The sequence below is a fragment of the Monodon monoceros genome, unplaced genomic scaffold (genome assembly GCF_005190385.1).
Source record: "Monodon monoceros isolate NGI ecotype Baffin Bay Population unplaced genomic scaffold, NGI_Narwhal_1 Super_Scaffold_12, whole genome shotgun sequence".
In the NCBI taxonomy this organism is placed as follows: domain Eukaryota; kingdom Metazoa; phylum Chordata; class Mammalia; order Artiodactyla; family Monodontidae; genus Monodon; species Monodon monoceros.
Window position 1 is genome coordinate 78648054 of NW_021703768.1, and position 26264 is coordinate 78674317.

At 37.5% G+C, this 26264-nt stretch overlaps 1 protein-coding gene across 1 annotated transcript in view; it reads left to right on the forward strand.

Annotated features, from left to right (window-relative positions):
• ERAP2 (endoplasmic reticulum aminopeptidase 2) overlaps positions 1 to 15240 on the forward strand; it is a 39855-nt gene extending 24615 nt beyond the window's left edge. Inside the window, 8 exon segments of the mRNA XM_029218268.1 lie at positions 730 to 809; positions 1804 to 1987; positions 6369 to 6525; positions 7199 to 7383; positions 9892 to 10053; positions 10593 to 10733; positions 12486 to 12567; positions 13453 to 15240. Of these exon segments, the coding sequence (XP_029074101.1) occupies positions 730 to 809; positions 1804 to 1987; positions 6369 to 6525; positions 7199 to 7383; positions 9892 to 10053; positions 10593 to 10733; positions 12486 to 12567; positions 13453 to 13596 (1135 nt within the window). The 3' untranslated portion in view covers positions 13597 to 15240.
• The last annotated feature ends 11024 nt before the right edge of the window (positions 15241 to 26264 follow it).

The following is a 26264-nucleotide window of genomic DNA, read 5'->3' on the forward strand; positions in this document are numbered from 1 at the left end:
TTTATTCTTTCTGTTTTATACCTGTTGGTATTTTCAAGCATGTGATTCTACAGGATTACTATAGCTAATATGGCTTGCTGTGATAGACGAAATGAGTTCTAGAAGGTGCTAGAAAGTTATTCAGAAAAAAATAGCCAATTTCAGTTATTTACCATACTAGGGCCATTGAAAAGTAACTGAGGCCTTTTCCTCCAATCCATTCTGCTTCTCTGCTCTCTGGACTTGGCTGATGTGCAGATCCTGACACACTGCTGCAGGCACTTAGCAGTTGGGGGGTTGAATGTGGGTAGCTTTGTTGAACAAAAGGATAAGTGGAAAATCATACTGGAGTAAGATTGTTACCTTGGAGGGCTTTTCCTACAGCTTTGGTTCAGTTATTTGAATTAATATCAGGCTGTCATAATTTTTGGAAATATGAAAGGAAGATTTATATTTTTTTCTCTTACTTAGAAGAAAACAATCAGCAGAACTTGTTGTGGTATGATATTTGGACAGCAAATGGCACAGGTAATTGTGACAGAGTTCAACTAGGTATACATTGCTGCTCCTTCATAATCATTATGGAAGAACTTTTGCACACCCAAGGATCTGCTAGTCTTAGCCTATAAAATTTATGTTGGTGTGAAGGATGAGTGATTAGGTGTCTTTTACAGCCTATCTGAGTCTGATGATGTGAAAATTGAAATGGCCATTAATTTAGTCTGTAACAGTCTTTACTTTCTAACATAGGTACCTTTGGCATATCCCAGTGACCTATTCCACAAGTTCCTCTAACGCAATTCACAGACACATTCTGAAATCAAAGACAGGTAATGAACTAACGAGCCAATAGCTGTTTTAATTCTGAAATTAAACATGTTCTGAGATATTTGGAGGAAAGATACTGTAAGTCAATCTGATAATGAATGATATATGTTTGAGGAAGTTCTCATTTATCCATATATGTGTTACTGAAAGAACCCTTTAGCTAGAAAGTCTGAATTTTTTATTCAGTGGAAAGTTCTCTTGTGCTTCTAGCACTTAGAGATAGGTTTATATTTATATTAAGAAATGATGGCATCCTATCTTATGTCTTTTAATACATACTAGTTCAGTGGATAAAGGCATACACTCTGAAATTGATTGGCTCTGAATTCAAATCCTCATTCTGTCACATATTAGATATGTGCCCTTAAGAAAATTTTTTAACTTCTTCTGAGTTTCAGTTTTCTCATCTTATTTTGAATGGGGATTAAGCCTCACAGAGCTTTGGAGAGAATATGGTAATGTTATTTTACCACCTAGTATAATGTCTGTCATATTAAAAATAATATAATTTTAATTTCCCCTTTAAACACATCACTGAAATTTGAGAATGTTCCCATCGTAATGTCGTGTTCAGCCTACAGTCCTTATTTTGCCCAAAATGAGGACTGGACAAATGGATCACCTATTTACATATACATATTTCAATGAGTAGTAACTAAACCTTGAGATGAGGCCACCAATAAATCAAGCCAGATTCCAGTCATGTTCATCATCTGGCTCACTGGGCCCTTGCATGCCTCTTAAACCTGCATAGACTGCTTTTGAGAACAAATTCATCAGTCCTTTTCCTAGGAATTAGTTTATTTATTAATTTAATAAGGTCATCATCCCCAAAATAAGCCATCCAGCAGACTATGAAAATAGGATCATTGTGAGTCTTCCAAAACTTTGTCTTCTCCTTGATTTATTAGTAATAGCATGGAGACTAACACTTTTGGAGATATTCCTGGAGTGCACGTCGATAAGGAAATACCTATACCAATTTTCTCCTCCTAGATACTCTGGATTTACCTGAGAAGACCAGTTGGGTAAAATTCAATGTGAACTCAAATGGCTACTACATTGTCCACTATGAGGGGCATGGATGGGACCAACTCATTACACTGCTGAATCAGAACCACACATTTCTCAGACCTAAGGACAGAATAAGTCTGATTCATGATGCATTTCAGCTAGTAAGGTAATGCAAAAATTCTTCTGATTTCATAGGAAATAACTGCTTTATCACCAGATACATTAGATTTCAAATCAAACGTTTAGTGTTAATCATTCACATGATATGGATATGAATGGAGGTCAAATACAGGCCATTAGGCCACAGCCTACCCACTGATAAAGTATTTTGACCCACCCAGTGTTTAAAAATTTAATCCAACATTTTAAAATATGGAGAAGTTTATGTAGAAATCCTGACTTCTGGAATCTCTTAAATAATGAGAAAATTTGGCAACTGTGGGCCTTCATTCGTACAGGGCAACCACAGAGGAGGGTAGAGTGGGCAGATCTTCCTTTGGGCCAGGCCTACATTCTCCTATGTACCAAAGTCCTAAATGGTACACATGAGGGGCCTGCTTCACTCACTTATGGTGGACCCTCCAGGCATTTAAGCTTTTGACCTCAGATTTTAAATTTGTTTATGCTGGTAGCTTGCTGTTTCACCAAATACCAATGTAATCTGTTGGACAAAAGGTATAAATATGGTTATAACCTTTATAATTTTTAAATCTAGTACACAATCCATTCATTACTTTGCTCACATTGGGGAAGTCAATATGAAATTGGTAGAAAAATGAAGGAGGAATTGGCTGCTTATGTTTATTCCTCTTTTTACTTTCCTGGAAAGACAAAGTGTTTTCTTTCCTTTTTCCCATTTATCATCAACAGAATAATATGTAAAATAAATCACAAGGTCACCAATGGAAAAAAAATTGGAGATCAGGTGGCGTATTTTGCATTATGTAAGCTTTTCCTATTCTGAGAATTACTGTAATGTACTCACTTTATTCAGTGTGACATATTATTTCCTTTCCGATCCTTATTTAGGTCAAATTAAGTAAACGTAACCAGCAAGACATCTCTCAGACACAGCTTCTCTGTACAATAGAATTCCCTAGTTAGAAAAGTGAGAGGATTGAGAGCTTAATCCTCAGTCCCATAGGTCTCAGGAGCATCATGGTAGCATAGATATCCTACGTCTGAGTGGATGCATGATAGACTAGCTGAGAAGTGGATTATCATCAGTTGAGGGAGGTTTGTCTGCTTAAAGGAGAAACTCTGAGCAGATTGCAAAGAAGGTAGATTACAAATTTAAGACCAGGCAGAAGGAAGAATATTGACAACTCAGCAAATGAAAGCCAATCTTTCAAGTAGTTGCAAAGTCTTTTTTGCTGTTTCTAGCCTATAAATTTATGTGTAGTGTAAATTTAGCAGAAGGAACCCTATAGTTACTGATGCATCAGTGGAAAAGCAATCATTTCTTTACTAGGTAGACTGGTTAATGAACTTCCAAGTACAAATTTTGGTTTAAAACATATCAACTAAGTACTACCTCTTCACTTATTGTTTGACCTTTGACGAGGTATTTAACCTTTTTAAGCCTAAATTTTCTAGTCTTTAAAACTTTTCTAGTCTTTAAAACTCCAATAATAATAATGTCTATCATGCAGGGTTGTTTTGAGGATTGCTTAAGATAATGTAGATAAAGCACTAAGTACAGTAATAAATGCTCAATAAATGGTAGCTGTTAGCATTATTAGTATTATCTAATATAAATTGTTTAAAAGATCATGCGTTGAATGGGAAGGTGAAGTGATAACATAGAAAAATGCATTTCAAATAATGTGAAATTGGAAAAAAAGCAGAATGTAAGCTTAGGTATTCTTATGTTTGCAGTTACATGAAAAAAAAAAAAAAGCTAAAGGTGAGAGAAACAAAAACAGAAAGAAATATTCCAAAGTGCTATTAGTAAATATGTAAGGTAATGAAATTATGAGTTTTTTCCCCTTAATTTCCAATTGTTTTGTAGTTTGTTTATATTACTTTTATAATAAAAGTAATCATATAAGAAAACAATTTAAACATCTCATAATAGGTCTAAATATTTTTACTTGCTACTCTGCTTTGGTGATATATATCTCTTCCTTCCCTGCTTTGTGAAATATCTATTTAAGAGTTAAAGGACATAATCTGTGATCACATTTAGTTCAGAGACAGAATTTGACCCAGGAATGCATATTCATTTCAATTGGGTTTTCATACTTATTGTTAAATATAATTTAAGACTTGGATCTCCTCTGAGTTGGGTGGAATTAAAATGACAACCATAATTTCCTTACAGGTAAACTATTTATTTCTTTAAGTCCAACACCATAAAAAGAAGCCCCAAATTGTTTCCTCAGGAATACAGTTTATTTCACAAAGGTACCATTTAGCCGAAACTTTATATAAATAAGTAGATAGACTTTTTCCTGTTGGGCTGAAGTATATGCTTATATGTGGGTTTAGTTTTTAAGCTAAACAGACATTCAGATAATGTTTTGTGCATTGATTGAAGCAGAGGGCAGGTAATGAAGGACTGGATTTTTATTAAATAATAACTTTATGAAAAGAAAAGGAGTCCCTCTTAAATGAATATTAAGATTAAAGTGTTTTAAAGTAGGTAAATATAGAGTAAATAATGGCATTTGTCTAAGTAAAAAATAAATTAGGCTAAAAAGAAAAACAAGATTAATATAAAGTGAGTTTTATGTGTTAAACATTCTTTTTAAAATTTTAACCCTAGAATATAATACCTAGTTTCTTCCTGTTACTGATCCTCTTAGTATACTTTATAGCATCTGAAAGGAAATAATATGTCACACTGAATAAAGTGAGTACATTACAGAAATTCTTAGAATAGGAAAAGCTTACAATGCATAATACTCCACCTGATCCTTAATATTTTTTCTTTTGGAGACCTTGTGACCTGATTTATTCTATGTATTATTCTGTTGATGATAAATGGAAAGGAAAGGAAAGAAAACACTTTGTCTTTCCAGGAAAGTCTAAAGAAGAATAAACATAAGCAGCCAATTCTTCCTTTATTTCTCTACCAGTTTCATATTGATTTCCCCAATGTGAGCAAAGTAATGAATGGATTGTGCACTAGATTTAAAATTTTAAAGGTTGTGACTATATTTGTACTTATCTACTGCACCATGTATTATGACACTTACACATGTGGGCAGGAATAGTGACATTTTGTGGATTTGTTTTTTTAAAAATATAGCAGACCATAAAATCATAGAGCATATGGTCCAGCCCTCTGTCTTCAGATGAAATGTTTGGAAATTTTACCGTTAAGTCTGTTTTAAAGCAGTATGTCATTGTGGCTGAGAAGAGTATAGTCACAACAAAAGTTGCTTGCTTTTTTTTTTTTTTTTTTTTTTGCGGTACACGGGCCTCTTACTGTTGTGGCCTCTCCCGTTGTGGAGCACAGGCTCTGGACGCGCAGGCTTAGCGGCCGTGGCTCACGGGCCTACCCGCTCCACGACATGTGGGATCTTCCCGGACCGGGGCAAGAACCCATGTCCCCTGCATCAGCAGGCGGACTCTCAACCACTGCGCCACCAGGGAAGCCCAAGTTGCTTGCTTTTAATGTCACTTCTTTCTAGTTTCAGTTCCCTCATTTTAGATGAGAATTTAAAATTTAAAAAACCCATAGGAGATAGGACATTATATTAATGAAAAATTCAAAACAGATATCTTTGTTCTGGAATCTGTTTCCATATAAAACTATTATGCTTAATCTGGGAGTTGGATGCTGGCAAGAATGGTTTATAGATGCTTCAGGGACACAGGTCTTCTCAGAAACACATGTGAAAACAAAAAGTGACAAAGTATACAAAAGTGACAGTATGATGGTTTATTTCCTCTACAGAAGAGATCCTAATGTTTTGATATTCAGAATAATAGTTTTGTTGTTTGTTCTTCTCATTAAAGGAAAATGTAAAGAAGGCATATCACTTTAGAATCTAAATAGATTCTTTAAAATTGAAAGTCCTTGTTTGGACCCACTCAGAATAAGTTTTGCTTCTCTGTTAGGCTCTAGGAGGGACATCAAAGAAACAAAAGACATGGCACCTGTCCTCAAAGTTCCAAATGTGCTTGGAGGAACAATTCAGGCCCACAAATTAGGCAATTAGAGAATGACAAATATATGAAAATTTGATATTATTTGGTACTAAGCATTAATATTAGCTAATATTTATTTCATTTTTATTTACAAAGCACTTATTTATGTTAGACATTAGTCTAAGCACTTTACCTACATTAACTCGTTTAATCCTTACAACAGAGGACTAAAGTAGATACTCTTATTATCCCCACTGTATTGGGGAGGCAGCTGAAGCCCAGAGAGGTTAATTTGCCCAAGTCAGTGGCAGAACTAGGATTTAAACCAAATGGTCTGAATATAATGATCTGCTTCTGTTATTGCTCTCTATATCATATTTGTTTTAATATTTTAAATATTAAGAACTGTAAGATATGCACAAACCGCTGACATTTGTTTTATACCTCAGTGCAGGAAGGTTGACTCTAGACAAAGCCCTTGACCTGACTCGCTATCTCCAACATGAAACAAGCATCCCTGTACTTCTCAAAGGCCTGGAATACCTAGAATTGTTTTACCACATCACGGAAAGAAGGAATGTTTCAGATGTCACTGAAAATCTCAAGGTTTGTGTTTCTTTCAGAAAATTCATTAAGTAAAGTACACAGTGCCTGGAGGATCAGTGAGACTTGTTCTGTTTTGTGTGAACTCTTGGGGTTAAATCTTGAAGAATCTGAGGAAACTGGCTGATAGCACAGTCAACACTTAAGCACCTAATAGTTAGATGTCCCTCGTTCCTTGTCATCACCATCCTAAGAGCTAGGTGCCAGGATCATAAGCAAAACATCCCTCCTAAGGTGATTTTATCTTATATCACTTGGTATTCCCCCCTCAGATAGGAAATTAAACTGTACTTCTGTTTTCTTTTTTAAACATCTTTATTGGAGTATAATTGCTTTACAATGGTGCGTTAGTTTCTGCTTTATAACAAAGTGAATCAGCTATACATATACATATATCCCCATATCTCTTCCCTCTTGCGTCTCCCTCCCTCCCACCCTCCCTATCCCACCCCTCTAGATGGTCACAAAGCACCAAGCTTAAATTGTACTTCTAATGGAGAAACTAACTCTGGTAGGTGGAGGCCAGAAAAAGAGAAGCAAAATATAGAGATAAGTAGTTCTATGCTTTGGGAAAGGTTCATGCAGACAGTTTAGAGTTGAACCCTTTGGATGGGTGAGTGAGAGCTGGGTTAAGACTAAACTTAGCCTTTCTGTAACCATCCTATGCTTTCTGCAGCATTACCTTCTCCAGTATTTTAAGCCAGTGTTTGACATGCAAAGCTGGTGTGACGAGGGCTCAGTCTGGGACAGAAGGCTTCGTTCGGCTCTCTTGAAGCTGGCCTGTTACCTGAACCATGCTCCCTGCATCCAGAAGGCAACTGAACTCTTCTCTCAGTGGATGGAATCCAGTGGAAAATTAAAGTAGATCTGGACTTCTGTCCTATTCTTTGCTCCTTTCACTTTGATGTAAAAGTCTTTGATCATGCAAGACATTAGATCTAAAATCTTTTAGTGAGGATAGAAGAAAAAAACATGCTGGGAATTACAGACCCTTGTTTCATGCTCCCACATAGCAAGTGCTGGATAGATTTTGTGGGAAGTGAGGTTTAAGTCCCTGTAGGGGAGAGCTAATACGCATTAGCATGGTACCAGAAAGATGGCCAGAGGGTGGAGGCCAGCAGGGCAGCTGCCCAATCTCCAAGAGTAATGCCTTTTAAAGGTAAAAAGCAATGTGAAATGTTCATGCAATCCAAACACCAGTGATCAGTTGATGAAACTAAAAAAAAAAAAGGGGGGGGGCGCGTGCCTTTTTTAAACATGTTTACTTCTTCATTAACCAATACCACACCTGGGCCTTAGCCCCAAGTTTCAACTTTGATAGGAAACTGATGATTTGGGCCATCTAAAGGATGTGTATAGTGACGAAATTGATTCCAGTAGTGGTTGTAATCAAGTAGATGCCCTGTGATCAAAAGGATTATGTTGCAGTTTAGTTTACCAGCTGCAACCCATAGGTACTGAAAGACGCCACGATCTTTTCAATGTAAGCCTTGATTTCTGTACAACACATGATTTTATATTGTTGCTATTAAAACTCTGACTCTCCAGTTGGATGTTTTGAGAAATCAAATCTGTATATGAATTAAGGAAAATTCCTTTTTAAAATAGGAAAAATAATTCACAACTTTAGTACCATGTAAAGCAATGGTGTCAATTTTCCCTCTGCCAAATTGTTATGAAATGCTATTATAATTTATCTCCACATGACTAAATCTCAGTGAGCTTTTTGAAATCTTTTCTTGAATTCTTCTTTAAAAAAAATAATTCGTTTTCTTCTTTTTGGACTTTTTCACTCTTTGGGATTTAGGCTTAAAATCAGTTTCAGAGCAAAAATTTCTTTTAGCTATATTTTTCTCTTCTTTTTGTTCATGTTTAAATGAACTGTATGAGTGAGGCTAAAATATAGACATCTGTTGCCCTATAACACAACAGAATATTATTCTGTCCTTATGCTAGTTGTAAGAGGGATGATCTTACCTGCAGTAACTCAAGTCCAGTAGATATAATGGTTCAACTTGTTGAATAGGATGCTATGCCTATGAAAAAATTCTGGGTAAATCTCATTTAAGCTTGTAATCAAGAACACATAATCATATATTGTAGGTTTCTTTTTCCTAAACTTCAAAAGCACTAGTATTAATTCTAAAGGGGAATTTCCTTTTATTGATTAATTGATTACTTCATTCATGAATTCAAAATATAATGCTTTACCTGTTGCCTATGTGCCAGGCACTGCATCTGGTGCTAAGAATAAAGTAGTGAACAAAACAACTATGTGTTCTACCTTCAAGGAACTTATTTTTTATTTGTTACCAATTTTTATAAATTTGTACAGTAAAACACACTAAAACAAAATAACGTGGAATGTAATTTAATTACTTTTTGTTTTATGATTCAAAGTCTCTTGGGATATTTAAATACACATAGTACAGTGGAAATAGCACAGGATTAGAACCATAGGTCTAAACCCCATCTCCAAAAAGGCTAGTATGTCACCTTGGTGCAAGTTACTTAACCTTTCCAAGCTTTATTTCCACTTTTTAAAAATTAGCATAATTTTTCTATCTCACTGGGTAGCTTTGACAGTTAAATAAGTTGTATAGAGACTAGTACAATCTTATGGTCCCTGCATGATAAATACAAATTTCCTGTCCCATCCCTACTTCTCTGTGTTTTGGTTATTCCAAGCCATCAATATGAATATCATTTATTATTGATCTAATGATATTTGGGATTAAAAATCATAACCAAATTAAAATCAAAACTAGTTAGTATCCTATAGGACAATAAAACCCCAAAACCATGGTGTCTTCTTTAGGTGGACAGAAACTAATAATATTGCATCTTATCAGTTTTACAGAATTATAAAATGACTGAACTCTAAACAGCTGTGCTAAAATATAATTCTCTACACCTAGAGAGTCAGATAACCCTCAGACAGGCTAGAAAATACTCCTAATGTGACATTAAAGCAACAAGTAATAATCTTTTTTAAAAAATCATATAGCACCAATATATGCTATTTAATGATAGAATTCTATATAAACGAGTGCATTTATATTTCAGAAATCACCTTTTTTATTTATTCATTCCATCAACTTTCTGTTTCCATCTCCAGGTAGTTTACATTTTTATGATTATTATCCTTGTTAACATTTTATCATCAGGAGGAAAAAAAACACAAATAATTTGCAAAGTAGAATTACATAAAATATTTTTATAAAAATTTGCCAGAAAAAAAGGTTTAATATGCTAGGTACTGGAAATAACTCAGGGGTGATTCTGTTATAGCAATTTAAAATCATAATAAGAAAAAAAGAATTTTTTCTTTCATAGAAGTTTTTTTCACGTTTGTACTTAATATTACAGTATCCCAACAGATGTTTTAAAGATTGTGTACTCCGTGGGTGCTCAAACAACAGCAGGATGGAATTACCTTTTAGAGCAATACGAACGGTCATTGTCAGGTGCTGAAAAAAACAAAATTCTGTATGCATTGTCAACCAGCAAACATCAGGAAAAGTTAATGAAGTAAGTGAATTTAACTAAATTGCTAAAAGTAAACTTACACATATTCAGGGAAGGTACTAAAATTTCAGCCACCAATTTCAAAGGCATATAATAATAACTGAATCAGAATTTGAACCGCTTTGACTTTACTTCCAAAAATATATATCGACAAAATGCAAAACAGATATTCCTTAGTTATTAACATGTGATTGATACTAAACAAATAGCTATGTTTTACTTTCAGAACCTTGGCGGAAAATTATTGTACAAAATACAAGATGCTAATCATCTTGTATTTTAAGATGCTAATATAAGATGTATATAAGATGCTAATCAAAGTTCTTTGAAATAATAAGTAAATAAAATTACTTCTAGAAAAAAGTAAAAGTTTAATTGGAATAGTAAAAATGTTAGCCAGTAGAGACTTTATTACTGTTTTTGGTACATCACACTTTTGTCATGCCTCCTTCTCTCTGATTCTTCTAATATACTGATAGCCTGAGTTAATTTCCATTATAAAACACAAACCGTGAAAAATTAAGTGATTTTTATTTCTTCAGGTTAATCGAACTAGGAATGGAAGGAAAGGTTATCAAGACACAGGACTTGGCAGCTCTTCTTCATGCAATTGCCAGAAATCCAAAGGGGCAGCAACTAGCCTGGAATTTTGTCAAAGAAAACTGGATCCATCTCCTTAAAAAGTTGGTATTTGTTTACATCCAGTGTGCGTTCTTCCACCCAGATATCTCAGTTGCCTAAAACCATGTATAACCAAATGATCCCAATGACACCATTTTTACTCAAATAGTTTGATGAAGTCTGTCAATTTTAAAACTCAGTAGCCCAAAGTGCCCTGTCCAGGTATAAGTGAGAGGAATGAAATAAAGGGAATGGGAAACAGATTTCTCTTACTCAGCCCAGGCAATGAAGAATTGCTGGGAACAAGTAAGAGCTGAGTTAAATCCAGTCATCAGCCCCATCCCCCCATTCCCTTCTGGCTCTCTCCCCAACCCTGAAGAATAAATTGAAGCCATATATAGTACATCAAACACTGGGGGAAAAAAACTTCAGGAATTCTGAAGAGAACTAATCCCTATTTCTAGTTCCCCTGGGGAGGTGGCACAGTGGAGAGCTTGGAGTAGCTAAAAGAAATTCAATCAGAAATGTTTTGGGAGCTCCCCTCCAAAACTGGATAGGTTATGAGTCTTTTCTGGGGTTTCATCTTTGGGGAAAACTAGAGCTCACTCAGTATGCTCCTGAACCTAAAATCGTCCCAGAAAAACCAACAATGATTAGATTCCATTGGAATGTACAGGATGGCATTGCTTTCTCTCACAACAAACCTCCTGCTAAGTGCTCAGCCATTCCTCATCCAATTCCAAAATGTCGCTTATTAACTATATGGAAAATACCCTGAATGAAAGAGCTGTGCAATTTGCTCTGTTTATCTTTGTATCAGTTAGCATCTCTGATGTCAGTCATCCTCAGTTCCTCTTCCCTCTCATTTCTTAGTCATAAAGGACTCAGAGTCCTCACAGATAGCTTTTTGTCAGTAAAAAGCACATTTCTACCCCACTCCCAGACCTTCAAGGGGTTGACGTCCACATGAGACTGAATAGTTAAAAAGCTGCGTTTTTAAAAATGTCTTTCCTTAAAGACCTTACTGGAATCATTGGTTTGGTTGTCTGCACGACTGTCTGTCCCCTCCTGAAATGGTCAGACTTTTCTGCAATGCTGTAGATTTATTTCGTAACTGGAAATTATCCTCCTGCCCAACCATGGTGCACAGTCCAGACTTGGGACCATTTCTGAGACGTATCTATGCTCTGCTTTACAGCATGAATCCCTTTGACCTGTGGGACAAATTCTCTATATAAGACACTGGGGTGAAGGATGCCATCTGTGGCTTCGAATGAGAGTTCAACGATGCCCCAATAAACATAATGTATAAACACAGTGGTGTCCAAAATGAGATGGGGAAGTATGTAAGACAATGCCTTACAGTGCAAGAAGAAAATAATACTACATGTATTATTTGTTGTCTTATGCTCTTAAATTTTCTTTTTTACCTTTAACATAGTACATGCATATAATTCATAAATAAAAATATGTATATTGGGAAATTCTTGGTCAAAAAATATTTATTGATGGGTGTATAATCAAAAATGTAGAGAATGCTGCTTTAAATATAAACTTAAACATAAACATTGGTCATATTTCCTAAAAAAAGCTTTATTTACATTTTAATCTTATGGTCAAATTTGATAAATTTCATAGCTTTCAGATTTTACTGGATGAATATGAGTTATTCTTGTGGTAATTAATAGTATCCATTGCAAGGCACAAATTTATCATATAGTTATTAATGTTATGTATTTTAAATATATAGCATGTTATAAACATAAGGTCATTATTTCTATTACTTAAATCTATGAGGTTCCTTTTATTTTCAGATTTGAGTTGGGCTCATTTCCCATAAGAATGATCATCTCTGGCACAACATCTCACTTTTCTTCCAAGGATGAGTTGCAAGAGGTTTGTGACTCTCTTTTGCTAACAATTTAAAAATAAATGTTCAAGCTGTAGAACTGAAAGTAAACTTAGATGCAATCTGCTTTGAAGTTGTTATTTTATTAAAAGAAAATAAGCTGTTTGTCCAATGTCACATAACAAGTAAATGGAAGGGATAGGACTAATGTTCATAGCATTCAAAATGGAAATTATACTTGAGGGATGAGTCCTTTTGTATTATTTCATTCATATTGTATCATCACTTGAGTGATTATATTGAAGTTTGGAAGAGTGCATAAAGGTCTTTTTAACAAAGTTACTCTTTTTGGTAATTCTACTTTTTTTAAAAAAAGCATTCTAGTGTTTTACGTCTTCTTTCCACAATAAATCTTAAATTTATTTACTTTACAAGCAAATTCAGAATTCTACAAGCAAATTCTAGTACTTAAATCTCAGATCACTGCTTACTCTGTGACTTGGCTCAATCTCTTTTTTCAGAGCACAGGCTCCAGACGTGCAGGCTCAGTGGCCATGGCTCACGGGCCCAGCCGCTCCACGGCATGTGGGATCGTCCCAGACCGGGGCACGAACCCTTGTCCCCTGCATAGGCAGGCAGACTCTCAACCACTGCACCACCAGGGAAGCCCTTGGCTTAATCTCTTAAATTCTTTACCCACAGTGTGCTCACTTGTAAGGTTTGTCATTCCTGTCTTATTTTTATCTAATGTTTGAAGGTAAAGTGAAATAATAATTATGCCCAAAAAAGAGAAGAAGAAAATAACCTTTCAGAGATTGGCAAAGAAATGCTTGCGCCTGTGTTTGTGTAATTTATAAGCTGTTTTGAAACCCTTTGGAAGAGAAAGTGTTTTATGAACCACGTCAGTTATCCTTTTCTTGCTTATTTTTCAGGTGAAACTGTTCTTTGAATCTCTTAAGGCCCAAGGATCACATCTGGAAATTTTTCAAATTGTTCTGGAAACCATATCCAAAAATATTAAGTGGCTGGAGAAGAATCTTCCCACCCTGAGGAATTGGCTACTTATTAGTATTTAAATGGTCAACAGCACATCAGATGCAGGCTGTGTCTACATGAAGTGGGCAAAGCTCAAGTCAAAGTCCCAGATAGTTTAACCAGTAAGAAGCCTCAAGAAATCAGCCAGCACAGCTACCTGTGCTCAGCTATCATCTCGAGCTGACAGACGTATGATGCTGGGGTGAGGGAAGGCCAGTTCAGTAGCCTATTTTAAAGTAAACTTTGTGAGTAATGGAGATATGTAGAGATATATTGATAAATATAGCTGTAATAGTTTAGCTGCAACACAGACCGTCTACAGTGCCCGACATTATGCAACTACGACTTTGCTTCTTTGTTGTTTTTATTAAACCTTGCATAGAATCCTGGAATTAGCCCAACCAGGTTACCTCCAAGGAAACACAGCCAATCTGCAAAAAACTCTTTCTTTTGCATCCTTCCATCTTCTTACTCTCCAGCTCCCTCAACTCAGCATGAATAGTTTAATTTTTACTATTCATGTAAAATCTGAATTAAATTATGAAGCATACAGATGAAGAAAACAGAGACTTTATCACCAAATCTCAGATGATTAGAAATTAGATGTCAGGGTTTATCAAGGAAGCCAGGAAGGCCTCTTGGCTGGAGCCTCACCTTCATGAAGAGCCTCAAAAGTAGACTTTTGAGATCATCTCTAAATGAAGTTAAATCTGTAGTCACAGAGGTACAGGAGAGAAAGATGACACCACTTTAATCCATGTACTATTGCATTTTTAATAGATCTTCTGAAAGTTGCAGAGTTAGATCATACTATGGTGTATATTTTGTATTAAATTATGGTTTAATGTAACTTTAAATGTATAATTATATTTTCTAACCCAGTTTTGGCATTTCTTCATATTTTAAGGGAAACTCTTGATCTCTAAAATGCTTTTCTAGATGCTTCCCTTAATTGTTTGACTAAGGTATTAGGAATAAATAAAGAAAACACCACTCTAAATACAGGCAGTAAATTTAATAAAGTAATGATCCACATATAAACTATAAATAAGTTCTAGAAAGATTTGAATCAATACACAGATGATTGGCTTATCTGGGTTATGGAAGGAGGCTGGGATTATCTGGGTGGGAGTGGTGTTTTCCAATCCATTTTAAAGTGATATCATGAAGGTCTATAGCCCTCTCTCTGTTGCCATAGATTCTGGATACAGTTTGGATGGACCATGGGCATGACCCAATACATGTTTAGTTAAGTTTGTTTTAAAATCATTTCTTGGAGTCTTTGAAGCACCTTTGACTCTAGATTTGACCTGTTCATGGCCCTACCAAGGTTTGTATAACACCTAAGTGATATCACTCTAGAATTACATGTACTGTAGCATAAGGAAACTGAAAGAGTAAAGAATACTATTTTTCCACCAAGATAGTATGTAAATTAAGCAGTAAATATGTATGAGTTTCAGTAGAATTGTGCCATCAACATTTCCATGAATAAGAAAGGTACCTTCTCTTGTGTAGTAATTTATCTACCATAAATTTCCAAGTTTTTAATTCTCTTCCTTTTAGTTCTTTATTTAAATACATTTTTAATCTCTCAGATTAAGAATTGAGTACAGAAAGTGGAAATTTTATTATTTGATGAGAATGAACATGAGAAGTACTGTGCCAATAATGTTTTAACGAATAAAGAGTTTTTTTAAAAGAAATGTACTTATTAGTGTGGTATTTCTAAACCTTTATGGTGGATGCCAGACCCCCAAGACAAACTAGGGTTTGGCTAAAGTTAGTTTTACTTTCTTTTACCTTGAATGAATAAACAAGTTGTAAAAACGTTATATACAATATCATGAATAATGATGAAATGTGAGTTGATACAACTTCTCCATGCTTCCCTGATTCCCCACAGAGGCACAGGGAAAATTTTGTGGTTTCCAGAGCCCACTCAGAAGGAGAAACCTTCCAGATCAGGGGAGCCCAGAGGAATGACTTGCTCCCTTTTTAGGGTTTGTGTCAGGGAGACTAGGCCCTTCAGCCCTCAAGAGTCCAACTTACTACCGTGACAGGAATTTCTTGTGCTACTTCATGTTCATACTTCTGCATTTCATTCTTTGCTATGTCATTGGGTCTTTTTGAGGTTCCAGAGAAGCAAGCCTGGCCAGGACCTACTAGGAGAGATACTAATTTTCTGAGGGAAGATCCTAGGGTTTTTCTTGGTTTTGTTTTTCGGAATTTTTTTTTGGGGGGAGGAGGGGTTTATTCCATTCCAAAATGCAAGGAAGGCCTCCAAATAGTCACGGGATCTAGTTTTCTACTTAAACATTAATGTCTGCCAAACACAAGGTTGTTTATAATGGCCACATTTTTACTCTGCAACAAATACCTCTTTACCTAAATTCATTATGACCTTATTTCCATTCAACTATGTCACTATTTTTCATTCAACTATGTCACTATTTTTCATTCAACACATGATTATATTTACAGACTTTAAATCAACAATTTATTATATTGTCTGCTTCCTAAAACCTTAATCTCATTAAAGTCATGTTTCCAAATCATAAGGAAGAAAGGGTGAAAAGGATTATGAAAGAAGTGGATTTCCTGGGTTGAAGCGTATGTGTATTTTACATAATCTAATATTTTAATAGTTAGTGCCAGATTATTTTTCTGAAAAGCGGTGTTAATTCACTTTCTTCTTACCCCTATATTCTTACTTGTCAGTATCAAATATTAATCTCTTGTATCTAGTAACCCTTTTTCATAGTAAGGTACAATTTCTCCAGATACTTACAAAGCTATGTCACTGCTTTCTTTTGATTCAGTATTTGCTTGGTACATCTTTTTGTACCCTGTTACTTTGAATTTTTCTGTATCCTTTAGTTTCATATGAGTCGTTTATAAACAGACTATACCTGAATTTTGTTTTCTATTATGTTCCCCACCTCAGGCAGGCCCAGGCTTTGTCCTCTGTCCCCTCTGCTCTCAAAGGCTTAAAAACTGAAGCTTCAGATGCCGTCAAGGAGAACATTGACTTCAGCCTTCTGCTGACCCCTCAGGTTTCCTGCTTTCACTTAGTTTTTTGTCCATGACTATTCCTTACTAACTTTTCAGGTCACGAATGCATTAAAATAATTTAAAAATATATTTCATTCTACATTTTTAGTTATTTTTAGCAAGAAGGTTAGTCAGGGTACCTACTCTAGCATATTCCCAGAAACCATAGTAATTTATTTTTCAATATGCAAATGCAGAACACTTTTACATAGAGGCTCCTTAGGATGGAAACTTGTTGGTGGTATTGACTGTGTAGTATTGATTTCTCAGAAATAAAGTTGTGGGTGCCTAATACTGTATCATACTTAAGAAGTTAGCAGTATAAACAGACCATTTGTTCAGGATTTAAATCAGGAAAATTTTTCCAATATTCATAAAGAGAAATGGTTAGAAAGTCTGAGAAATGCAGACTTAACAAGATAGAAAAACCTTTCTATATCTCAATCACTTCTTCAAACTTAACTTCAACCATAACTTCAAGATCTTTTGCTAATTTGTTCTCCTTTCCCCCGAAGTCCTCAGCTTCTACCATACTCCCAGATAAGGTCGAGTAACCAGTTTTCTATTCTCAGTCTATGACTCATTAATTCTCATCTTTAGGTATTTACACACATGATTTCCCACACTTCAAAGTTCATGCCTTCCGCTGTTGAATTATACCATATTTCTTTCTTTCAATACAATATTTCAGGTTCCTGCCTCTGTAAGGAGTTCCCATGTTAATACCACCCAGCATGTTCCTCTAGTCATCCAAACAATACCTCTGTTATAATTACAAACCTCATTTTAAAGTAGGCAGAGCAAATTGTCTGTGAAAAGACTTAAAAGATACAAAGAACATTATTTTTCAGTTTTAGGACTGTACTCACCTTTAAAAACTGTTTTCTAATAAACTAGTAAGTTTGGAAATCCTAACTCACTTCTAATATTTTGAGTTGGAGTTGGAATAAGGATAAATAGAACATTCTAAAAACTTAAATATGGAAAGAGGTGGGGAAAGGGATGGGGGAACTTTTTCTAAAAGAGAAACAGTTGTCTCCATGGTATAAGGCTGCTGATAGGTAATTTTATTTTCTTGCTTTTATTTTTTTTTAATTTTATTTATTTGTTTATTTATTTACATTTTGGCCGCATTGGGTCTTCGTTACTGAGCGTGGGCTTTCTGTAGTGGCCCCAAGCGGGGGCTACTCTTCTTTTGCGGTGCATGGGTTTCTCATTGCAGTGGTTTCTCTTGCTGTGGAGCTCGGGCTGTAGGTGCGCGGGCTTCTGTAGTTGTGGCACATGGGCTCAGTAGTTGTAGCTCGTGAGCTCTAGAGCGCAGGCTCAGTAGTTGTGGGCATGAGCTTAGTTGCTCCGCAGCACATGGAATCTTCCTGGACCAGGGCTCAAACCCGTGTCCCCTGCGTTGGTAGGTGGATTCTTAACCACTGCACCACCAGGGAAGCCCTTATTTTCTTTATATTCATACCTCCAGATATAAAATCAAAGAGTAATAGCAGAAATCTTAGAAGGACAAACAGAGTATTTTAGCTGGTGAGGGGGTAAACAGGTAGAGATATGTCAGCTGATAAGGATTAAAGAAAAGATCTGGTCTGAAATAAGTATGCACAACCTATGTGATCCAGACAGAACCCATAGGAGTCAGACCCTATGTCCTGAGTGAGTTAATTTAACTCACACTCGGGGGGCTGAATTAGGTCACTTAAGAAACAATGAATAGGACTTCCTTGGTGGCACAGTGGCTAAGAATCCTCCTGCCACTTCAGGGGACATGGGTTCGAGCTCTGGTCCAGAAAGATCCCACATGCCACGGAGCAACTAAGCCCGTGCACCACAGCTACTGAGCCGGTGCTCTAGAGCTCACGAGCCACAACTACTGAAGCCCACATGCCTAGAGCCCATGCTCTGCAACAAGAGAAGCCACCGCAATGAGAAGCCCGCGCAATGCGCCCAAGAGTAGACCCCGCTCCCCGCAACTAGAGAAAGCCTGCGTGCAGCAACGAAGACCCAATGCAGTCAAAAATAAATAAATAAAATGAAAAATAAAAAAGAAACAATAAGTTGTTGGTTAATGAGAGAGGCTGGGTAGCATTTACAGTTTTGTATTTTTTAATTCTAAGTTGTGCCTTATTTATAGATAATAGTTTTGACACTACTGATCAAAGCACTGTTTTAAAAATAATGTTCTGGGCTTCCCTGGTGGTGCAGTGGTTAAGAATCCGCCTGCCAATGCAGGGGACACGGGTTCGAGCCCTGGTCCGGGAAGATCCCACATGCAACGGAGCAACTAAGCCTGTGCACCACAACTATTGAGCCTGCGCTCTAGAGCTCACGAGCCACAACTACTGAAACCCGTGCGCCTAGAGCTCGGGCTCTGCAACAAGAGAAGCCACCACAATGAGAAGCCCTCACACTGCTATGAAGACCCAACACAACCAAAAATAAATAAATAAATTTATAAAAATAATGTTCTGGGCTTCCCTGGTGGCGCAGTGGTTGAGAGTCCGCCTGCCGATGCAGGGGACACGGGTTCGTGCCCCGGTCCGGGAAGATCCCACATACCGCAGAGCGGCTGGGCCTGTGAGCCATGGCCGCTGAGCCTGCGCGTCCGGAGCCTGTGCTCCGCAACGGGAGAGGCCACAACAGTGAGAGGCCCGCGTACCGCAAAAAAAAAAAAAAATAATAATAATAATAATGTTCTATATTGTAGAAATGCCATTACCAGGTAGGAAAAGCTTATTATTCTCCTACTTTCATTTAACTATTTCTTTGGGAAGCCTAGGTGTTTAGAGTTGAAGTCCAAGGGAGTATACCAACTGTGGGCTACCAGGTCTCACTGAGAATCCAGAAAGAAATAACACCTGCAGTGTTGGCCTTGCAAAGCCAAATCTAAAAAGTGCTGCCTAAAAAAGGAAATTCATGGATTTTTTTCCCAAAATACATCTCCCTTTATCCAGCAGCCTTTTCTTCTGTAATTCCACCATTACAGATTCATTCCTTTGGGTTAATAAAAGTTAAAATATTAAGCTTTAACTCATGCTTTAGTGCGACTTTTTTTTTTTTTTTTTTTTTTTGCGGTACGCGGGCCTCTCACTGTCGTGGCCTCTCCCGTTGCGGAGCATAGGCTCCGGACGCGCAGGTTCAGCGGCCATGGCTCACAGGCCATGTGAAATGCCGCGGCATGTGAAATCTTCCCAGACAGGGGCACGAACCCGTGTCCCCTGCATCCGCAGGCGGACTCCCAACCACTGCGCCACCAGGGAAGACGGACTTTGTTTTTTTAAATTAATATTTCTTTATAGCTAGCTGACAAAAGGGCCTTAAGGAGAGAAGACCCTGAAGCTGGAAGAGAGGACTGGGGGAGTGGATTCTGGAATGAAGGCATTACCCCAGAAAGGACTGGTTGGGTAGGAGGCTCTGTAGGGCAGTATCTCTTATTTATGGGTATTGTATACAGATGGCATTTGATAAATATGTATTGACTGTGTGAAGCAGCACCTTGAAGTGAGGAAGGAAAATAGAAAATGGGACATCGGAGAACTCAGAGACAAACCTACTTGGCAATTTTGCATCAGATGGTCCTGCTAGACCATGATTGTATAGTTCGGCGTCATGTATTATGCATTATGTATATATCCTGTGTGCTGGTCTTAACTGGCCCTGTGTATTGTAAAGCCTTAAAAACAAAACTTTAGCTCCTGTTTTGTTTTCAGTTCTCTTTGGTCTCTGGGCACCGTGGGCACTCCACAACCGTTGCTGACTGACTGACAGCCTGTGCTGGCAGCTATCAGCCAGAGGGAGGAAGAAAGCATCTGAGCCAGCCTAGAGTCAGTCAAGAATTACAGTCAAGTGTAATTTTCTGCATAAACATTACAGGACCTTCTCATGCTCAAAAACAAACAAAAATCTGAAGGACACATTTTATAGGAATGAAGCTTAACCACGCTCTATTTCAGCATAGCTGTAAGAAATAAAGGAAAATGAAAACTGAATCAGTATCTTCAGGAGTGTAAACATCTCCCTAGAAAAAATAAGTCAATCAACAATTCCAGCTAGAGATCATTTCTAAAAATAGTTTTTATATCCTCTGACTTTTATTAAAGAGGGTCTGTGGTTGGTTTTCACAGCTGGATCAGGGCCCACCATCCCTGCCATTTGCTGGCCTAGCGAGGCCCCTTCTGATGCAGGACTTAGATATAAACTCCATACCAAAAACTTGGTTTCCTCAGGACCCCATTATTTTAAATTATCAGGTTAAAATAAGTCAGCATTATACAAATTTGTTTGCTGTCTCATTATACTTTGTGTGTCTGATCTTTTTTTGCATGCAATCTACATGGAATTAAAGGTTTACAATTCACATTTAATAGTAATAACAAATACCTCTTTAGTGCTTATTTTGTGCCAGTCTCTGCTGAAATCATTTTTGGTGTGTTAGTTCATCTTATCCTCACAATAATCTTAAGAGGGAGGTAGCTGTCCTTAGTTTGCAAAGGAGAAAAGGAAACCCAGGGAGGTTAAGCAACTTGCCCCAGTCAGAGACAATGGTTTTTAGTATATTTACAAAGCTGTGCACCTATCAACATGGTCAATTTTAGAACATTTTCATCTCCTCACAAGGAATCTGTACCCATTAGCAATCACTTCCCATTCCTCCCTCCCTTCATTCTTAGGCAACCACTAATCTACTTTCTGTTTCTATAGATTTGCCTAGTCTGGACATTTCGAAAACATCAAATAATACAATATATGATCTTCTGTAACTGACTTCTTTGTTGAACATTTGGATTGTTTATATTTTTTGGGTATTTTGAATAATGCTCCTATGACCATTCATGTACCAGTTTTTGTGTGAACATAAATTTTCAATTCTTTTGGGTACACACCTAGAAGTGAAATTGGTGGAATCATATGGTAACTCTATATTTAATCTTTGGAGGAAATGCCAGACTATTTTTCAACACAGCTGCCTCATCTCCACCAGCAGTGTGTGAAGGTTCCAATTTCTCTACATCTTTGTCAACATTTATTATTATCTGGCTCTTTGATTCTAGCCATACTATGCCTATGTCTAGCCAGACCGTGAAGTGGTATCTTAACTGTGGTTTTGATTTGCATTTGTTTCATGGCTAGTAATATTGAATATCTTTTCATGTGTTTATTGGCCACTTGTATATCTTCTTTGGAGAAATGTTTATTCAGATCTTTTGCCCATTTTTAATTGGATTATTTGTCTTTTATTACTGAGTCGTAAGAGTTGTTTATATATTCTAGATACAAGTCCCTTGTGAGGTATATGATTTGCAAATATTTTCTCCCATTCTTTGGGTTGTCTTTTCACTTCTTGATGCTGTCCTTGGAAACCAAAGTTTTCTTCAACTTTGTCTTCTTTATTTCCATTATATAGATGCTGTTATGATGAGCTGAATTGTGTCCCCTCAAAATTCATATGTTGAAATCATAACCCCCAGTACCTCAGAATGTGATGTTATTTGGAAATACGGTTGGAAATGTAATTAGTTAAGATGAGGTCATATTGGAGCAGGATGGACCCCTGCTTCAGTCTGACTAGTATCCTTATTAAAAGGGGAAATATGGACACAGACATGCACACAGGGAGAATGCCTTGTGAAGACTGGAGTTATGCTGTCACAAGTCGAGGAACAACCAGAAACTAGAAGAGAGGGCTGCCTGGAACATATCTTTCCCTGGTGCCTTCAGAGGGAACATGACCCCACTGACACCTTGATCTTGGGCTTCCAACTTCCAGAACTATGAGACAACAGCTTTTTATTTTTTAAGTCACTCAGATTATGGTATTTTTTTATAGCAACCCTAGCAAACTAATACAAATGCCTAAGATATTTTTCCATTTTGGTAGTTACTTTCAGTTCAAAATTCAAGGTTGAATAATATATCATTTCTAGGTGTGTAATCCTAGTTATATTGATCAATCATATGAAAAATTACATTGAATTGGGCTCTGTCTTTACATTTCCTGTACAGGTGTCTTAGGGTTTTGAAAAAATTATCAAAATATTATTAAAATATATCAGTATTCATAACATTAAGTGGACCTACCTAACATTTTGGTTGCTTAACCCCTTTTCCTTTCTGAATAATAAAAATGATTTTGTCCAAGTGCTCCCTTGTTCCCCCAGATGAAATAAGGGAAGTGATCCTAGACTCTGCTTTGTCTAAGACACCAATCACAGGAACCCCATTTTCATTTCCAGGGACTGGCTTACAGTTTTGGCCAGTGAAACCTAAGAAGAGTTCTAGTAGGGTGTTTCTGAGAAAAGTTTCCTTGCTCTTAAGAAAGAGACATCAAAGAAAAGGTTCTTTCTTCTTCCTGACACAGCCACCTTGTTTACTACACGGTCCTCAGACTTTCAGAAAACTGCTGAGAGAGAACACAGAGGGAGAAGCTGGATTTTTATGAGGTTGGGGAGCTCTGACTGGGGACGGCCTTACCTCTGCACTTGTTATGTGAGATGGTAAATTTGCATATTGTTCCAACTAGTTTAATTCAGCATTTTGGTTTTGTAGTCCAAAGCATCTGAGCTAGTATATAACTGCTCCTTCCTGATAACCTTTCACTTCATTTGGCTGAATCTTTTTGCTAAAGTCTAAGCTATACCAGAACTCTGTTGGAGAATTATTCTGCTTTCTTCTGTGCTCTAAGCATTTCTTAATTTGATACAATTTCAAGCATCATAATTGATGCAGAGCATGTGTGCTGCAAATATTACAGGAGTGATGAGATACTGACCCCTCCAGTCCTTGAAGTGGCTGGAAACCCCATGGTGGTCATCTGTGTCCTGGCAGCAAGCTGCATCCACCATTTATTCAAGAGTGTTGAACAAATATCATTTTCAAACGTGTACACTGAATCAATGTATTTTTAATTATTTATTTCAAAATAATTAGAAAGCATATTTAATAATGCTACACCTAAATGTGACATGGAACTCAGTAAACTATATTGGAATATCAATTGAACGATGAAATAGCAGCCCAGTAGCCTGAAGTTAGCTATATTTCTCTATTTCATATCCCTCCCATGGATTATTGTCATTGACCTTAATTTCCCTGTGGGAATAGGGAAGAAACAGGAAACTCCAGAGCTCTGGTTTAGAACACAGACCACCTGAGTTCTAGTTTGTCTTCCACTGGACTGTGAGTAAATCTTCTAACCTCTTAGACTTCTATTCCCTTCTCTGTTAAATGAAGTCTGGGTTAGCTGATCCATAGTATAGGAAGTGCTTTATTTTGATGAAAGAAAAGTTCCTGTTTTCACTGATTAGCACGTTTGTTGCTCCTTTATAAATAAATGCTGTTCGTTATTCAAGGAGCTCATATCTTCCTTTCATGCTATTTATTATATATGATAATTAGCCCTCCAAATTTTTGGTTTTCAAATGGTAAATGGTAGACATCAAAGATTCTGAAAATAGTAAATGAATATAGTAGATAATGTCACACTATCTCCTCTGATAGTAAATAGTTATTTCATAATAATTTAAGGTATTATGCCCTTAACTAAAAAGGAAGTTCTGTGTGGGAGGGTAGGAGGAGGTTAAAGACTGAAACATAATGGGTTTCAGTAGTGAATTCGTGAAATTGTGTTCCCTCAAAAAGGCTTTATGAAGTGAAATGTAAAATGGTATCCAAAAAATAAAAACCCAGAATCAAACAAAACAAAATTCCCTTTCACTCTTTTGAGGGTAGGTAGGATTCTGAAACATTTTGATTTTCTTTCCTCTTTTTACCCCCAGTACCAACCCACAAGCCTTTAAATGGTCCTTAATGTATTTGTGTGTGTGTGTGTGTAGGAACAGGAGGGATGGGAGGCAAGAGGTGGGCAAAGGGAGGATAAAGAAGTTATTTGTCTCTATGCCATAGAAATCTCAAAAGACATGATGATCCACCTATATATGCTAGTGCAATGGTGAAGCCTTTTTACAAGTCTCTGTAGAACTGAAGTATTTAAGACCAAACACAAGGTAACGTGTTTCACACTTAAAAGCATGATAGACTATAGCTTACAGGTGAGGTGAGGTGAGGGGATTTAACAAGCTGTGGAGTTTTAAATATCTCTGATACTAAGTGCTTTGATTGCAAAAATAACTCCAAAGGAACATGACATGACCTAAAATACAGGTAAGAGCCTCTTATCTAAGCAATACAATGTGTGGGGTCCTTTTAACAAAATCCAGCACTGCATATACTATATAATATTTGAACACTTATGTACCAGCCCCTGTGGTTCACTTCCTATTTTTGGCTCTGAATTTGGGAGGGGGGCATTGAGGAGGCAGCCTAAAGGCTCTGATTATCTTTAACACAATGGGAAGAGAGCAGCTTTGAGGTATCATATGATATAGACACCTTCTCTGTACTGATCACAAACACACCACTCAATACAGAAATGTTCTCTGGAAGGGTTTTCAACGTTGCACGTCAACTAGAACTTAAAATACCATTGCATCCATTCACAAATTATTTATTGCATACTTATCTAGGGATTAGGATACAGCCCTTTATGAAGGTAATGACCCTGACTTCGTGGAGCTTGCATTCTTGAGAGGGAGATTGATCATAATGAAAGAACAAACAAAAACATTATTTTAGACAGCGATGACTGTTGTGAAGGTATTAAAGCAGGGCTCAGTCTTTTTAGAGTAGACCATGTGTGGACCTATTTTTGATTGTGTGGTCAGGGAAGAGCTCTCTGCAGAGATGACATTTGAGTTGAGACCTTAAATACAAGAAGGAACTGGCAGGTAAGGTACCAAGCAGAAGGAACAGTTCTTGCACGAGGAACATGCAACAGGAATGATTGGATGTAACTTGGTGACTAACAGCCAAAAGGCCTCTGTAGACAAAGTATCGTGAGCACGTGTAGGAGATAAGGTCCCAGAGTTAAGTTTCGCTTTTATTCTAAGTGATCGGTATCCACTGGAGGTTTTAAAGCGGAAGTGGGTGATTTAATACAATCGACACTTAAAAATACAACATTGCAAAATACAATATTGCACTTCGATTTTACTTCTTTGAAACCTAATTTCTAATTCCCACGCGGGTCAAACAGCACCGCGGGCATCCCTGTTTGCCCGGGCAGTTTGCGCTGGCCTCCACGTGTTTGCACCCGACGCCCTGCCGTTGACAGCCTCGGAGGAGCGCCTGACAGTTGGCAGGCGCAGTGAGGCATCGCGGGAGCCAAGTTGCTGCTGGGGCCAGGGTTGTGCTAGGGGAGGAGGGAAGAGGGACAGTTGGCGGTGGCAGCACTCTGGGAGGGCTGCGAACTCCGCAGCGTGGCGGCGATAAGCACGCTGAGCAAGGGATGAAGAAGCGGGGCCCCGACGAGCCTCCCGGGACTCACGGGGCCCCTGGTTATTTCATCCCGAAGGTTCGCTGTGCCTGCCCGGGTTTGCCACTGTAAACAATTGGGGCTGGGGGCTGGAGGCTAGAGCGCGAGTGCTGTGCGGCGGGGGCGACCAAGAGAGTTTCCGCTTCTCCGGCCTAGCTCTGCCTGGCCGGGCCGCGGGCCGCAGCGGCGGCATCCCGGGGAGCCGCAGGTGTTGATTTAAGGCTCGGCTGGGCTGCCTTCTGCCCACATCCTACGGCGCCCGCGGCCCCGGCGGATCCAGTG